At 45.0% G+C, this 16,261-nt stretch overlaps 1 protein-coding gene across 1 annotated transcript in view; it reads right to left on the reverse strand.

Moving 5' to 3' along the window:
* kiaa1109 (KIAA1109) overlaps positions 1-16,261 on the reverse strand; it is a 95,151-nt gene that overhangs the window by 46,755 nt on the left and 32,135 nt on the right. The window contains exons 28-45 of the mRNA XM_084451246.1: positions 16,048-16,261; positions 15,489-15,762; positions 15,088-15,225; positions 14,796-14,866; positions 13,821-13,994; positions 10,158-10,278; positions 9,785-9,934; positions 9,255-9,382; positions 8,330-8,532; positions 7,638-7,835; positions 6,824-7,035; positions 6,430-6,581; positions 5,785-5,935; positions 5,521-5,673; positions 4,542-4,785; positions 3,441-3,589; positions 2,755-2,977; positions 130-291 (exon numbers count right to left, since the gene is read on the reverse strand). The exon at positions 16,048-16,261 is cut by the window's right edge and continues 281 nt beyond it. Of these exons, the coding sequence (XP_084307372.1) occupies positions 130-291; positions 2,755-2,977; positions 3,441-3,589; positions 4,542-4,785; positions 5,521-5,673; positions 5,785-5,935; positions 6,430-6,581; positions 6,824-7,035; positions 7,638-7,835; positions 8,330-8,532; positions 9,255-9,382; positions 9,785-9,934; positions 10,158-10,278; positions 13,821-13,994; positions 14,796-14,866; positions 15,088-15,225; positions 15,489-15,762; positions 16,048-16,261 (3,117 nt within the window). The remainder of the gene's footprint in view (positions 1-129; positions 292-2,754; positions 2,978-3,440; positions 3,590-4,541; positions 4,786-5,520; positions 5,674-5,784; positions 5,936-6,429; positions 6,582-6,823; positions 7,036-7,637; positions 7,836-8,329; positions 8,533-9,254; positions 9,383-9,784; positions 9,935-10,157; positions 10,279-13,820; positions 13,995-14,795; positions 14,867-15,087; positions 15,226-15,488; positions 15,763-16,047) is intronic.

The following is a 16,261-nucleotide window of genomic DNA, read 5'->3' on the forward strand; positions in this document are numbered from 1 at the left end:
GCAATAGAGTGATAGGTTAAACCTATATAACACTGAACAGTGGTTTAAATGACAACGACAACAATCTGGACCAATATGTTAGGTTGGAACATCCATGCAACATTGACTTTGACCCAATGTTCCCCTCACCTGTCTGCAAGCTGTTGTGCTGGGATCTGTTAACAGGGGATTCTTGGGCGACGCCCACACCCCTGTTGCCCACGGCGTTGGACATCCAGTTATAGAAGCTGACCGAGGAGGGCTCAGACAGGAGAGGGTGTTCCGTCAGCATGTCTGTGCCCATGCTGTTCCCTATGGGGAACGGGGAGAAGAGGCAGACACTCTACATTGACTGTTTGACACTTTAAAGGTGGAATAAAGTGGTTGAACATGACACATGCCAGTTATCTTTAGGTGACATAGAACGGAATATGCCCATCAATTTTGTTATTCAGTCATTTTTAAGTACTATAATACTGCTTTTAATATTCCCACATTTCTCCCTCTACGAGTTTTGTGGGCGTGTCAAGAGAACTGCCAGTCAATATGATTAACAGTTTGGTAACCATGGCTACTGACGCTCGCAGAAGCTTTGCGCTACTGAAGAATGGATGCTCCGGACGCTCACAACTTTGTCAATACTTTTGTCCACATAGTGTATACTGTATAGCATACCTGTGAACACCTGGCACCTGGTATGCAAATGAAGAAACTTGTTTACGACCAAATAAGAATTGTATTAATGCCCAGTAACTGTCATTAGTTTTGTTTTCTTTCATGGCTGATATGGAAAGAAATGACTCATGGGTATCTTATGCCAAGGTCACTTCCACCTTCCAATAACATGCGCAAATCCTATTATTCAGACTGGCATTACCACATTTGGACCAAAATTCTAGGCAGATTATGACAAATTACTTTGACCATGATTCATAGCTAAATCCCTGTGTCAAATTCCCTCATAACCACTCACTTCAGCAAGATTTGGCAATTCAAGTTACACTACATCTGGCTTCATGCACTGGGGAGATTCAAATAGGATTGAATGGATGACATACCCCTGTAAGTAATTACTTTATCTATTGGTTTCCCTTCAGTCGAGTCACTTGATACAACACATTAGTATGGACAAACCCGCTCGCCCTGTGTCTGGCTGAATCTTTCATTCACGCCTGAAAAGACAAATGTGCAGTGCATGCGTGGAGAAGCTTCCAAATGTTAATGCTACCAGTCAGAGAGACAGAATCAATTCTAGGTCCAGAGGCCATGCTGGCTTTACATTCAACCTGGCGCTAGATTTCACAGATCAGCTGGAAAACGCATACAGATACTCATACTCATACTCATTTAAATCTTCACCAGCGGCCGTGGCAGGAGCACCGCCACTTGAAACCTCAAGAGGCAGCAAAACACATATTTCCCCCAGTTGTTCATGCGGGCATCTTAGTGCAGTTATAAACAACCAAGACAATACAGTTGTCTACACCCATTTGTTGTCTATAGACTATATGGTTGTGGCTAGGGAAATAATCTATTTACATTTTAGACATTTTAAGCATTATGAACATAGGAGTTCCCAGGCGTGCTCAACGTTGCCTCCTGGCAGTTAGTGTGCAACGCAGAGTAAAAAAGTAGCTCATGTATTTCGTTGCTGCCATTCCTGGTGCAAAGAATTACATGAGCGCCATCTGTATAAGCCTGCCTGTTTTCCCTGGGAAGGAAACAACCAGCTGGATATCTTCTACACTTAAGTATCCGTTTTCAGAAAACATTTGTTAGCGAGGGATTTATTCCATTTCAACAATTCATGTCTGTCAAACACGTTTTGTCAGTATCAGCAGTGTTATAGTGCAGGGACACAGGATTGTGAGACTGTGTGAACGTGTGCGTGAGTGTGTTCTGAGGACTTGTGAGACTGTGTGAACGTGTGCGTGAGTGTGTTCTGAGGACTCGTGAGACTGTGTGAACGTGTGCGTGAGTGTGTTCTGAGGACTCGTGAGACTGTGTGAACGTGTGCGTGAGTGTGTTCTGAGGACTCGTGAGACTGTGTGAACGTGTGCGTGAGTGTGTTCTGAGGACTCGTGAGACTGTGTGAACGTGTGCGTGAGTGTGTTCTGAGGACTTGTGAGACTGTGTGAACGTGTGCGTGAGTGTGTTCTGAGGACTCGTGAGACTGTGTGAACGTGTGCGTGAGTGTGTTCTGAGGACTCGTGAGACTGTGTGAACGTGTGCGTGAGTGTGTTCTGAGGACTCGTGAGACTGTGTGAACGTGTGCGTGAGTGTGTTCTGAGGACTCGTGAGACTGTGTGAACGTGTGCGTGAGTGTGTTCTGAGGACTCGTGAGACTGTGTGAACGTGTGCGTGAGTGTGTTCTGAGGACTCGTGAGACTGTGTGAACGTGTGCGTGAGTGTGTTCTGAGGACTCGTGAGACTGTGTGAACGTGTGCGTGAGTGTGTTCTGAGGACTCGTGAGACTGTGTGAACGTGTGCGTGAGTGTGTTCTGAGGACTCGTGAGACTGTGTGAACGTGTGCGTGAGTGTGTTCTGAGGACTCGTGAGACTGTGTGAACGTGTGCGTGAGTGTGTTCTGAGGACTCGTGAGACTGTGTGAACGTGTGCGTGAGTGTGTTCTGAGGACTCGTGAGACTGTGTGAACGTGTGCGTGAGTGTGTTCTGAGGACTCGTGAGACTGTGTGAACGTGTGCGTGAGTGTGTTCTGAGGACTCGTGAGACTATGTGAACGTGTGCGTGAGTGTGTTCTGAGGACTCGTGTACCTGTACGAGTGAGGGAGCTGCTCTTGGCAGCGGCGGGCTCGTTCCTCTGCGGGGTGCCCTCCAGCAGGTTGTGTAGGCTGGGGAAGCTGCCGGTCAGGTAGCTGAGCAGGCTCTCCTTGCGAGGGCTGTCCTTGGCAGGCATGCCCGTGCGGCTGACGTGGGCCGGGGAGTCGGCCGCCGTGTCCCCACTGGTGTAGCTCAGAGACTGGTAGGGGTGGGAGCCCTGGGAGGAGCAAGCAAACAGACACACAGACACACACACACAGATACACATAGACATACACACACAGACATACACACAGATACACACACAGATACACACACACACAGACAGACATACAAACACAGATACACAGACATACACACACAGATACACACGTAGACATACACACACAGACACACACACATATACATACACACACAGACACACACAGACATACACACACAGATACATAAAGCATGTTGGCTTCAAAAATGTGAAATACTGTGATTTAGCAATACTGGTCCGGCCGTGGCACTTATATGTACAATCTGAGTTGCAACTCACAAGAATACACACACATACACACACACACACAAATATCCCATAAGAGTCCTGCATAAAGAATCCTACTGAGTTACACAAAGGAAAAGAGAGACACACACAGTTCTCATCAACACAGACCAAGACACAGAGATACACACACCTTTATCTTCAGAGCAGATTCACTGTGTGTGTGGGACTTGGAGAGCTTCCTCATGATCTCCACCCCGCTGACCGGTCCAGATTTGTCCCCCGTCGGTGGGGGTTTACTGGACGCCCCCTCCAGCAGCATGGTGTGCTCACTGACTGTGGCTGGAGAATTGAATTGAAACCTTTATTGCCCCAGAGGGGAATTTGTTTAGCGCACGTCAAGCATACAGAAAACATTAAAATGTACGTCCATCACCAACACCACAATGTCATCAACCACCATCATTGTCATCACCATCCTCACCAACATCATCGCATCAACATCATCATCACTGCAACAGGCATCAACAGCTGTTCAACAATTTAATGCTTCTTGGCACAAAAGAAGTGCTGGGTGGTTTTGTCCTTGTTTTGGGCATTCTAAACCTGCGTCCAGAGGGGAGTAGGGGGAACTCTGAGAAGAGTGGATGGGAAGGATCGTCCGGTATTCGTCTGGCAAGGTTGATGGTATATTGATCAGAAAGCTGAGAGATACTCTGAATATCTGAGCCAGTCACAACATGACGGTCACAGATCACAACATGACACTGGATGATCCAAGGATGATCCAAGGAGCATAGGCCTGGATTACACTACTGCGTTTTTGGGCGTTTTCCCTGAAAAGACCTACGTTTGTGCCTAGCAATTACACTGCTGCGGTCAAAACTAAGCTCGATCCCGGAGGTGGATCGATATGGCTGGAGCTACATTTTGGCGCTCAGAGCTGCGTTCTAGTGTAATAGGCAGATCTGGAGGCTTTTGGTGACTGTTGGCGTTGGTTGGATGGCTGGACAACTGCATTACTCACAACATTCTAGACTATGCTAGACTATTCTAGACCAAGAAAAATATACCCTTGATTGTTATAGCTCAAACTCGTAAATCCCCTGTTTGATATCCTCTTTAATGGTGGTGTGATGTGCATTTTCGGGTGTTTTCGGGCGTGTTAGTGTGGTAAGAGATTTTAACAGATCTTATGTGCAATTTCGCCATAGACTCTACGTGGAAACCCCGCTAAAACCTCCAACAAGCCAAACCAACAAGCCTCCAACAACCTCCAAACCAACAAACCTACCCCCGTCAAACTCAAATTCGGCGCCGTCGGCACTGGTGTCGCTCTGCAGGGTGGCCCCGTTGTCCAGGCCCTGGCCCAGATCCGGCAGGTTCTGCTGCTGGGGCTCTTTGGGCTTCGGCAGCTGGTTGGGTCTCATCAGACCAATGGCCTTGAAACCCTGGGTCACCACGATAAACTTCATCCACTGCCTGGCCAGAGCCACCAGACCCTTCTTCAGGGTCACCAGGGCTGGCAGCCCATCGTTCTAGAGAAGCAGGAGAAGGCAGGTCAGCCATGCCTGAGGTCAGTACTTGGAGTTGCGGTTTGTAAAGCTTGATTGGTATATAAAGTACTGTAAGAAGGGGTTGCACTCCACTGATTGGACAGGAAACAGAACCAATTGCACCTCAAGTTTCTGCGTAAGCTACACATGGCTACACACAGTAATTTAGATACTAGGTCTGTCAAACGATAAAAGATTCTAATTAATTGCATGATCTGTAATTAAATAATCTAATTGATCACAAACTGATAGCATATCATTTTTTTGCTGGCAAAAGCCCCCAAATGAAGATATTTCAATTCAAAGACGGTAAAGGTAAATTGAAGGTAGATGTTCCGTTTAGAGGGCCAAGCAAAGTCTGATTATCCGCCTCCATAAGTTTGTTTGAAAGCGAAGATGCTTTTGTGTGACATACGACGTAGCCTACAGGGTCATTCAGGTCCAAATTAAGTTTATCACTTATAATGATGTTTATCTTATCTTATGTTTATATTATAAGTTTATCACTTATAATAATGTTATAATAATGTTAAATTAGGCAATGATGGGGCAACTGTGCCACCTACAGCTGGATGAAATCGATGAATGCGATTAATTTGCGTTATTTTTTATTAACATGTTAATGTTTGCAGAATTAATTAATCTAATTAACGCGTTAAATTGACAGCCCTACTAAATATACTTATTTGGGGTAAGTGAAGTCACACAGAGACTCACCATGGTGGCCTCCTCTATGACTGAGTAGTCAGCCTGCTGTAGGTATCGGTAGAGGATGTTGCAGAGCATACAGGATGGGTTCTCATGGAGGTAACGCGCTCGTTTTGTTACCCTGTTGTACTTGCTTCGAATAGGAATGTGGATACTCTTTTTCTGTTGTAAGAAAAATATTGAAACAGTGAAATTAGCTGATTCATTAATAACCGATTGAGTGTTTCTGAGTGAGTGTGTGTGTGTGTGCGTATGTGTAACTGCAGGACAGACCTCCAGTGCTTCTGTCATGATGCAGCCCATGACTGCACACACTCGCAGCGTGCCCTCCATGTCCAGCTTGCGCAGGGAGGACTTGAGCTGGTCGATGGGGACGAGCCAGGCTCCTATCGCAGGCGTGGCCGTGCTCAGGAGGTTCAGCTGCCTAGTAACACATCACAAAAAGGACAGAATGGTAAATGGACTGCACTTATATAGCGCTTTTCCACCTTAGCGGCGCTCAAAGTGCTTTACAATGGCCTCTCATTCACCCATTCACACACACATTCTCACACCAATGGCGGTAGCTGCCATGCAAGGTGCTAACCTGCTCATTGGGAGCAATTTGGGGTTAGGTGTCTTGCTCAAGGACACTTCAACATGTGGACAGTCGGAGCTGGGATTCGAACCACTGACCCTTCGATCATTGAACGACCCGCTCTACCAACTGAGCTACAGCCGCCCCAGAATGTGTTGAGCTGTGTTTGAAGGTCTGCTTTCAGTTACGTACAGCTCTTGGTAAAACATCCCTGCACTTATCACCCTATCACAAATCAGGAGCAATGAGTGACTTTAAAAAAAAAAACTTGACAATGATGAACTGTGTTGGTCACAGATGATCTGTCTGTGTATGTAGGTCTTTATGATTATCAGGCTTACCTGGAGATGGCTTGGGAACGGGAGCGGACGTTGGTGGGGGCAGCGAAGCTGAACCAGATCTCCTTGATGGTGAGCTTCATACTGCTGGAGTCTGGGGGAGGGGGCATAAGGGGGAGGTCCTTCTTCAGGTCGTCAGACTCCACCCCTTCATCCTACAGGACGCAATTGAGAGGGTCAAAGGTCAAAATGGAAAGTCTTCACTTGGCAAAATTGCATCCATTCAACACACAACATTCAACAACATTACTCAACAACATCCATATGATGAATACCCCAGAAATACCAAATCATCATTTACCCTTCAACAATATTCCCTTTCTTGCTTTCTGGGCCAGAGTATTAACAACTTCAGGACTATTTCACAGTGCTTCTGGGAATCCAGACGGTGCAGTACCTGATCATCAGAATCAGAGTTTGGGTTGACGTCAGAAGAGGGGCTGGCTGGGTCGTGCGGGATGTTGTCGTCGGATACGTCGGTGCTGTAGCCACTGCCCGTCTGGGAGCCTGACGAGCCGTTGGATTTGGACATGCCCGTCTTCATCCCAGCGTCTGAACGGCCCATCACGCCAAATGCACTGTACAGCACTGCTCCTGACTGACGGCCTCCTGCACGCACACACAAACACTTTCCTTTTTGTTTTTTCCCTCCCGATTCAGACTTGTAATATGCAAATTCAAATGGGATCAAATGGAAAATCATCTTTGACATGGCTTATTTGACTATTTGAGGTATGGGTGGCACTCAAAAAAAGAGAGATCTCGTTCAAAAAGTTATTTTCATGCTCATAAAACATTCTTAATTTGACCATTCTCAACAGTGAATGTTAAATATGTGATGTGATGAAGGTCTTTATAACATTAGTATTTCTCATCTTTGGAAGAAAACCTGTGGACCTCATATTCCTATTGCCATACTATTAAAACGCCTCAGACGTTTTCCACTGCAAAGTAATACAAGAGTAATATAAAGGAAGATAGATGAAGTTGCAATAGCTAGCTCAGGTCGGTCGGTGGAGTAGTTGAGAGTCAGAGAGTATAGATTTATGACTCTTCTCATCTCAGCGTCCGAGGTTCAGGTGCTGTTGGGTGCAGCAATGCATTTTTTGGAGCGTTTTATTGTACATGGTTCTGTATCTCCTACAGTATGTAAATATCCATGTACACAGATAAACATCCTTGTATCCTAGAGTTTATTAAAGCCACCTTACCTTTCACAGTAAGGTTCTCAATGCCGCACTCAAACATGATCCAGCCCCACTTCTCCAGCGAGGCGGTGCGGGCCAGGTCTGCGGCCGAGGCCTGGGCCTCCGTCTCGTCCACCAGGGAGAACTCTTCCAGCTCCTCCAGGCTGAACAGCACCTTGGACTTCTCAAAAGGGATGGCCGTGATGGCACATGTGCCTATGTCTGGATGACGCCATGAGCGGGGTTAGAAAACAGATTGTTAGATATATGTTTCTAACAACAGCATAACAATATTGTATCCACTTTATCATTAGTAAGTACTGTATATATAATACCAGCACTAGTGCACGGACATTTTATTTTGTTCACATACTCCAAGTTTGCAAGATACTTTGTGATTGCCAGTGATGCCAAAAATGGATCCCGTATTCGGAGGTATTGTACAGTTAGCACATCAACCACAACAGTGTTATAGAGGGTAAATTAGATCCCCTGCAATTTGCATACCAGCCAGGTAAAGTCGTAGAGGACGCTAAGCTCTTCATCTTGGATACTGTGTACAAACACCTAGAAACACCTGGAGTTCATGCAAGACTGAAGATTTCTCTTCTGCAGATTTCTCTTCTGCTTTTAACAAAATGCAGCCCCACATTTTAATTGTTTAACTGGCCCATGAGATGAAGGCAGACTCTGTGAAGCCAGTCTAACAGCCTAACCTGTGGAGTCCAAGCCTCGCAGCTGGCTGTGGATACGGTGGATGTTGAGCCTGGCAGCGATCTCCTTGCCCTTCTCTATCCCAGCGTTGGAGCGCAGCGAGCCGGACGACTGAGGCTGCATCTTTGTGGCGGACGCAAACTTCTCAAACGAGACGGAGGGCCGACCGTGCTCTGTGGTGTTGGGATTCTCCTCCACTATGCCCCTGCGCAGACGGCAGGAGAAAGAGGGGGTTGTGTGTGCTGTTAAAGTGTAACATCAAATACACAGGAATATCAAATACACAGAAATATCACATACACAGGGATATAAAATACACAGAAATATCAGATACACAGGAATATCAAATACACAGGGATATAAAATACACAGAAATATCAGATACACAGAAATATCAGATACACAGAAATATCAAATACACAGAAATATCAAATACACAGGAATATCAAATACACAGAAATATCAAATACACAGAAATATCAAATACACAGAAATATCAGATACACAGGAATATCAAATACACAGAAATATCAAATAGACAGAAATATCAAATACACAGGAATATCAAATACACAGGAATATCAAATACACAGATATATGAAATACACAGAAATATCAAATACACAGAAATACACAGTACTGCAATGAGTGAAAAGGAAGTGAGTCCGGTCAACTGCAGCAGAGCTATTTCTGTCATTCATCAGAACTTGATCCCCACCCTGCCACCCACCTCACTCGCTAATAGTTAAAAGTTTAGGCATGAAAAGTAAATGGTTGGGGTTAGAGTTAGGATTATTTATGTGGGCTAAAGGTGCATCGATCAAACAGGTTGCTTGACTTTTTGTTCACTCAGGGAAATTACCTTTTCCCCTGCACAACCATTATGCCCCATTTGATATGAAGCCTCACAGGAAGTAATGGTGTTACCTGTTCATGCGGAACTGGGTGGCGATCCTGTCGAAGCACAGAGCCACTAGAGAGACATGAGTGACGCTCTTATTGGAGCTGGAGGGAGAGCCCTCCTCCACAGAGGCCTGGAGCAGACACAGGTTCACCTGGCGGGGCGGGAAGAGTCTGGCTTAGTTCAGCTGCACTTTATACTCCACTCACACACAGCACACTCACACACAGCACACACACAAACGTGCGCGCACACACACAAACGTGCGCGCACACACACACACACACACACACGCACACACAAAGTTTTCAGGAGTAAAGCAACGGTATTTGTGTGAATTATCTAGTTACCTTAAGAGTTACCATCAAATCAATACCGTATCTCTTAAAGTGAAGCGCAGTGTAAGTGGTGGCACATTGATGTATATTTAAATAAATATTTAGAGACTCAAATCTTGGGCTAGGATGTCTCTCACAGTATTGAGGGATTGTATTCTAGTACTCTTTGAGGATAGTTCAATGTGTTCCAACATACTATAACATAATCCTAACTGTACCTTGGGGATAGAGACGTTGGCTTGTAGGCCCTTGATTTTCACATTGTCTGGTGGCTTGACGGATGGGTCTGTTTGGCCATGGGGAATGTTGAGGGATCCAGGGGTCGTGCCCTCCGTCTTGGACAGCTTGTGCTCCTGCTTCGCTGTGCTCTACAAAGATTGTGTGGAGGTATTTGATTCAAGCAGAAGAATATTGAAAGAATGACTGTTTTTTACAGTGACATCTTTTTGGCATGGACTACAAATTGTCCTGCCTGTAATCTGGTATTCCAGATGCTTAATATCCACCAGCGTTCATAGAATGGAAGCAAGGCTGCATTGCACTCACTTTTTTTACATTCATTAAATGTGTTCATTGTAGAGGTGGACTTACAGACTCGGTCACAGTGGACTTGCTGATCTGGTAGGCCTCGTTGAGGACCTTTCCATGCAGGTCATCCAAGATAGACGCAGGGTGGCGGATACTAACAAAGTGGACCATGGATTCAATATATCTGAAAACAAAATCAGGGATGTGTTACTGTGCAATATATAATACTTATTGTGTATGACCCTATGATATGTGGAGTGCAGTAGTCAAGGTATTACAGCGGAGTCCATCAGGATGCAAGTTTGTAGCTATAATATTTTACCTATGATATACAATACAAGGGTGCTATACACCGATCAGCCTCAACATTAAAACCACCTGCCTAATAATGTGTAGGTCCCCCCGTTTATGTAATAATAAAACCCAATAATTTAATAAGTAGTAGTAGTAGTAGTGGTAGTAGTAGTGGTAGTAATAGTAGTAGTGGTAGTAGTAGTAGTAGTAGTAGTAGTAGTGGTAATGGTAGTAGTAATGGTAGTGGTTGTGATAGAAGTAGTAGTAGTAGTAGTAGTAGTAATAATAGTAGTAATAGTAGTAGTAGTAGTAGTAGTAGTAATAGTAGTAATAGTAGTAGTAGTAGCAATATACGTAATAGTAGTAGTAGTAGTAGTAATAGTAGTAATAGTAGTAGTAGTGGTAGGAGTGGTGGTAATGGTAGTTGTAGTGGTAGTAGTAGTAGTAGTAGTAGTAGTGGTAGTAATGGTAGTTGTAGTAGTAGTAGTAGTGGTAGTAGTAGTAGTAGTGGCAGTGGTGGTAATGGTAGTTGTAGTAGTAGTAGTGGTAGTGGTAGTGGTGGTAATGGTAGTTGTAGTGGTAGTAGTAATGGTAGTAGTAGTGGTGGTAGTAATGGTAGTTGTAGTAGTAGTAGTGGTAGTAGTGGTAGTAGTAGTGGTAGTAGTAGTAGTAGTAGTAGTTGTTGTAGTGGTAGTAGTAGTAGTAGTAGTATTATTAGTAGTAGTAGTAGTGGTAGTAGTAATAATAGTAGTAGTAGTAGTAGTTGTAGTAGTAGTAGTAGTAGTAGTAGTAGTAGTAGTGGTAGTAGTAGTAGTAGTGGTAGTAGAAGTAGTGGTAATGGTAGTTGTAGTGGTAGTAGTAGTGGTAGTAGTAGTAGTAGTAGTAGTGGTGGTAATGGTAGTTGTAGTGGTAGTAGTAATGGTAGTAGTAGTGGTGGTAGTTGTAGTAGTAGTAGTAGTAGTAGTAGTAGTAGTGGTAGTAGTAATAGTAGTAGTAGTAGTAGTTGTAGTGGTAGTAGTAGTAGTAGTAGTAGTAGTGGTGGTAATGGTAGTTGTAGTGGTAGTAGTAGTAGTAGTAGTAGTAGTTGGTAGTAGTGGTAGTAGTAGTAGTAGTAGTAGTAATGGTAGTTGTAGTAGTAGTAGTAGTAGTAGTGGTGGTAATGGTAGTTGTAGTAGTAGTAGTAGTGGTAGTGGTGGTAATGGTAGTTGTAGTGGTAGTAGTAGTGGTAGTAGTAGTGATAGTAGTAATGGTAGTTGTAGTAGTAGTAGTGGTAGTAGTAGTGGTAGTAGTAGTAGTGGTAGTAGTAGTAGTAGTTGTAGTGGTAGTAGTAGTAGTAGTAGTGGTGGTAATGGTAGTTGTAGTAGTAGTAGTAGTAGTAGTAGTAGTAGTAGTAGTAATGGTAGTTGTAGTGGTAGTAGTAGTGGTAGTAGTATGAGAAGTAGTGGTAGTGGTGGTAATGGTAGTTGTAGTAGTAGTAGTAGTAGTAGTGGTAGTGGTGGTAATGGTAGTTGTAGTGGTAGTAGTAATGGTAGTAGTAGTGGTGGTAGTAGTGGTAGTAGTAGTAGTGGTAGTGGTGGTAATGGTAGTTGTAGTGGTAGTAGTAATGGTAGTAGTAGTGGTGGTAGTAGTGGTAGTAGTAATGGTAGTAGTAGTAGTAGTAGTAGTGGTAGTAATGGTAGTTGTAGTGGTAGTAGTAATGGTAGTAGTAATGGTAGTAGTAATGGTAGTAGTAGTGGTGGTAGTAGTGGTAGTTGTAGTAGTAGTAGTAGTAGTACAGGGGTGGCCAACCCGCGGCTCGCGAGCCGCATGCGGCTCTTTGCCCGTCAATGTGTGGCTCCTCCATCCATCCCCCCCAAAAAGTTGGCTTGCGGCTCTTCCATCCTTTCATTAAAAAATAAATTCATTCATTCCATAAGAACGTTTCTCTCTCTCTAGTTTCGCTGTGCATTTCTTCCCGCCCATTTTAGTTTATTGCAGATTTGTCATAAAATCATGATTCGTTTCGCTAGTGAGGAAGTCGCGTGAGAACCACTTCAAACCAATCATATAGGTAGCAAATCACCTTGGTAAAAAAATTATTAGGTGCGTTTACATGGACAGTTTGAATCGGTTTCAGATAGGTTTGGAAGACCAAACCGATTGAAAATATGTCATATAAACACCTCAATCCAACTGAAATGCCCCAACCCGATTGAAATTCCAATCGCTTTCAAGGAGGTAGTTTAAACCTTTTCGAAACCGGTCCGTCATGTATACTACCTTGAAACGGATTGATGCTGTGTTCTGCGTTCATTTTGCGCATGCTCAAGACTTGACTAATCAAGGCATGCTCGACAGTTCCGAAGTCAGCTGTTTGTAACCATCGTAACGCAATCACTCACGGCTGCGTGCGCGTTCGAAACATTTGTTTCGTTGTCGCATGTAAACATCCAACCAGTTTACTTTGTATCCCATGTATACGCTCAAGCTGAAATCAGCTTGAAATCAACCAGATTGAAAAATATTTGTCATGTAAACGCACCTATTGTAAACAAAATAATTTGCTTTGCATGGGTCATTCTCTTTTACGACAAAAGCTAACGTAGCCTAGGCTACTGTACACAACCAAAGAATGGCTGGAAAGAAATGCGAAAGAAAAGAAAAGCTAAAAGAAAATATGAAGACGAACACAGGACATTTTTTACCCGAGTGGGAAGAGTATTTTTTTCTTCATAGAACGTAATGGTAAGCCATTCTGTCTGATATGCCAGACATCATTGGTACATTTCAAAGCCTCAAATCTCGAGCCCAGTCCAGTCCAGCCCAACCCAGCCCAGCCCAGCCTAACCCAGTCCAGCCCAGCCTAACCCAGCCCAGCCCAGTCCAGTCCAGTCCAGCCCAGCCTAACCCAGTCCAGCCCAGCCTAACCCAGCCCAGTCCAGTCCAGCCCAGCCTAACCCAGCCCAGTTCAGCCTAACCCAGTCCAGCCCAGCCTAACCCAGCCCAGTCCAGCCCAGCCTAACCCAGCCCAGTTCAGCCTAACCCAGCCCAGTCCAGTCTAACCCAGTCCAGCCCAGCCTAACCCAGCCCAGTCCAGCCTAACCCAACAATAATGTTTTTCTTCTTATTTTAGACTGGGGTGCCTTGGGATTTTAAGTACTTATGAAGGGTGCGGTGACTGAAAAAAAGGTTGTGAAACGCTGGTATATATGGTGTGGCTCTGGGTGGTACCACAGTAATTTTTGTGGCTCTTAGTCTCTGACTGGTTGGCCACCCCTGTAGTAGTAGTAGTAGTAGTAGTGGTAGTAGTAGAAGTGATAGTGATAGTAGTAGTCTTGTAATTTATTGATCCCTGAGGGAAATGTTTCACTGTTGCAGCATCAAAGGCAACAAAGTAACCCAAATATATAGAACAGGTGGGTATGGCTGGTGAAGACAGGGCAGTCAGCTAACCTGTCCAGAGCTTCAGCCACCAGTGGAGTGAGGACCACATTGATGGCCCCCTTGACCTCTACGATGGCAGTGGTCCTGGTCTGGGCCAGAGGCTGCTCCAGGGTCCAGTCCTCGGTGGTGGTGTCCTCGTCTGTGTTCTCCATAGCCTTCTTATCCAGGGGGGTGTACGGGGTGCTATTACAAGAGATCCAAAGAGCATGGATACATAGCAATGCACACACAAAAATGCTCTTAGAAGTTCCAAACAAACACACATGTTAAGGCCACACACACACACACACTGAGTTAGCGATGAAAGGCGGCTTGCTTATTAATCTACTTTCGTCCAATATATCCGTTGGAAAAATTTTTTTTTTTTATCCAGGCATCTTAGTTTTAACAGTACAATTGTGACTGAACATGTTTTGTTTGCTAGTAGGTGGTATTCATTATGTTCACAACAACGCGATGGACAGCCAGGCGAAATAGCTCCAGGGGACCTGGTCCCAGGCGAGTTGAACAGCTGTCCACCCAGAGACGGGATCTCTCGTTGCGGCATGAAGTTCATGGCTAACCCGCCGAGCTCGAAACAGAATGAATACCACCTATTAGCAAACAAAACATCAGTCACAATTATACTGTTAAAACTAAGATGCCTGGATAAAAAATATGTTTTCCAACGGATATATTTCACGAAAGTAGATTAATCAGCAAGCCGCTTTTCATCGCTAACTCAGAGCGAGGAGAGCAATCTGTTCGTGGACAACAAGAACTCGTCATTGATACCTTTGACTGTGCAGGTCAAAGGTATGAGTGACGCGTTTTTTTCAAAGATGGCACGGTTCAATAGGGCTTCATTTTAGATTTGGAATCCTGGGGGCCTGGTGTGGGCGCAGTTCCGAGAAAACGCTATGTATTGCTTTAAGGATTGAACTTATTAAATGGAGAAACAAAAACTGAGGTTGAATGAAACTATTGAAACTACTGTTAAAATACCTGTTAATATCTCCCATGAGCTGAATTCCTCTGTCCAATAGGGAGCTGGCAGAGAGACCTTGTTTCACCACCTGTGGAGAGAGATAAATGGATGATCACTTTAGAATAAGAACAGTCCATTCATGAGCTTCCAGTCAATAATGTAAGACAATTGCCACTACATTTAAAAATGTGAAGCACTTGCATTAGGAAAACAGTATGTGCATGTGCACCAGAGAACGTGACAAAAGGTAATTAAAAGAAGACCGCATGGCACTCAACAAAACAGTGATTTGGAAGAACTACCACATACCTTAAAGCTCGGAATGGAAAGCTGGTCAAAGCAGCCAGAGCTCTCTTCACTGGTCGGCGTTTCCAAGTCCAGGGGGCGGTGCAAAGAGGACTTGGAGGTCCTTTTATTGGTTGGCTGCTTTACAGACCAATTGGACACCTGGAAATTGTAAGATAATCCCAAATAAAGGTCTGTATGCATAAATATAAGTATAAAATGAGGGATGATGTTGATATGTTGCTTTCATCATTCACATTGATATACGTCAGGGTATGACACATGTAATGAAAGGTATACAATGAAAATGTACCTGACAAATATACAGTATATTGCTATATACTATATGCTATAGCAATAAGTAAATGTTTAAAGACTTAGGGAAATCTTAAATGCTGCGGCTTTAATATTAGTCCGAGCCGTACCTGGTAGTGGGCCAGGTAGCTCTGGTAGCAGGCCATGACATGGGGCTGCCTGGTCACCAGGCCGGGCTGGGGGGCCTTCTCCGCCTCCGCTGCGCCCTCCTCCTCCATGGCCAGCGCTGAGACGAAGGAGGCCTGCGAGGTGTGGCTGGGGATAGGCTGGGAGGGCAGCGGGGGCTGGACGGGGGGCAGGGGGAGTGGGCGTGGCTCTGTGATGAGCTCGCCATTCAGCACGTAGGTGAGAGGCCCCTCCACGCTGTGGTAGATGGAGCTGCGGCTGGGAATTAGAACAAAAGGAATATTTTGCTTTAGATTCAATCTGTTTATAATGTGATTAATTAGCATAACTGTTCTTCAAAGCACTTTGTGTGCCTCATGACTCACAAGAGACGCATCATTCACAGTACTTACAGTACAGTCATACATGAGATGAACAAAGCGCAGCTTATTGACCTGCCGCGAACAATCCCCCTCAGTGGGATAAGAGGAAGGGTAAATGGAGTCGTTGTGCAACTCCTCTCATCCGTTCCCAGAGCGCGGGTGCCGCCGCCCACCAACCCACCTGTAGGTCTCCATGGGATACGTCTGCTGCTGCTGGGGCTGCTGCATCTGCTGCCTCCTCTTCTTCTTCCTCCCTGGGTACGTCCCCGGACCCTCGTCTGCGCTGCTGATGGGCTCAAAGTCCTCGGCTGCCGAGAAGTAGGCCTCGCTGTCCGCCACAGACATGCTGGAGTCTGCCGAGCGGTACTGGTGGAAGGTGTTGGAGTCGGCCGAGG

Source organism: Borostomias antarcticus, assembly GCF_949987555.1.
Source record: "Borostomias antarcticus genome assembly, chromosome: 16".
Taxonomy (NCBI): domain Eukaryota; kingdom Metazoa; phylum Chordata; class Actinopteri; order Stomiiformes; family Stomiidae; genus Borostomias; species Borostomias antarcticus.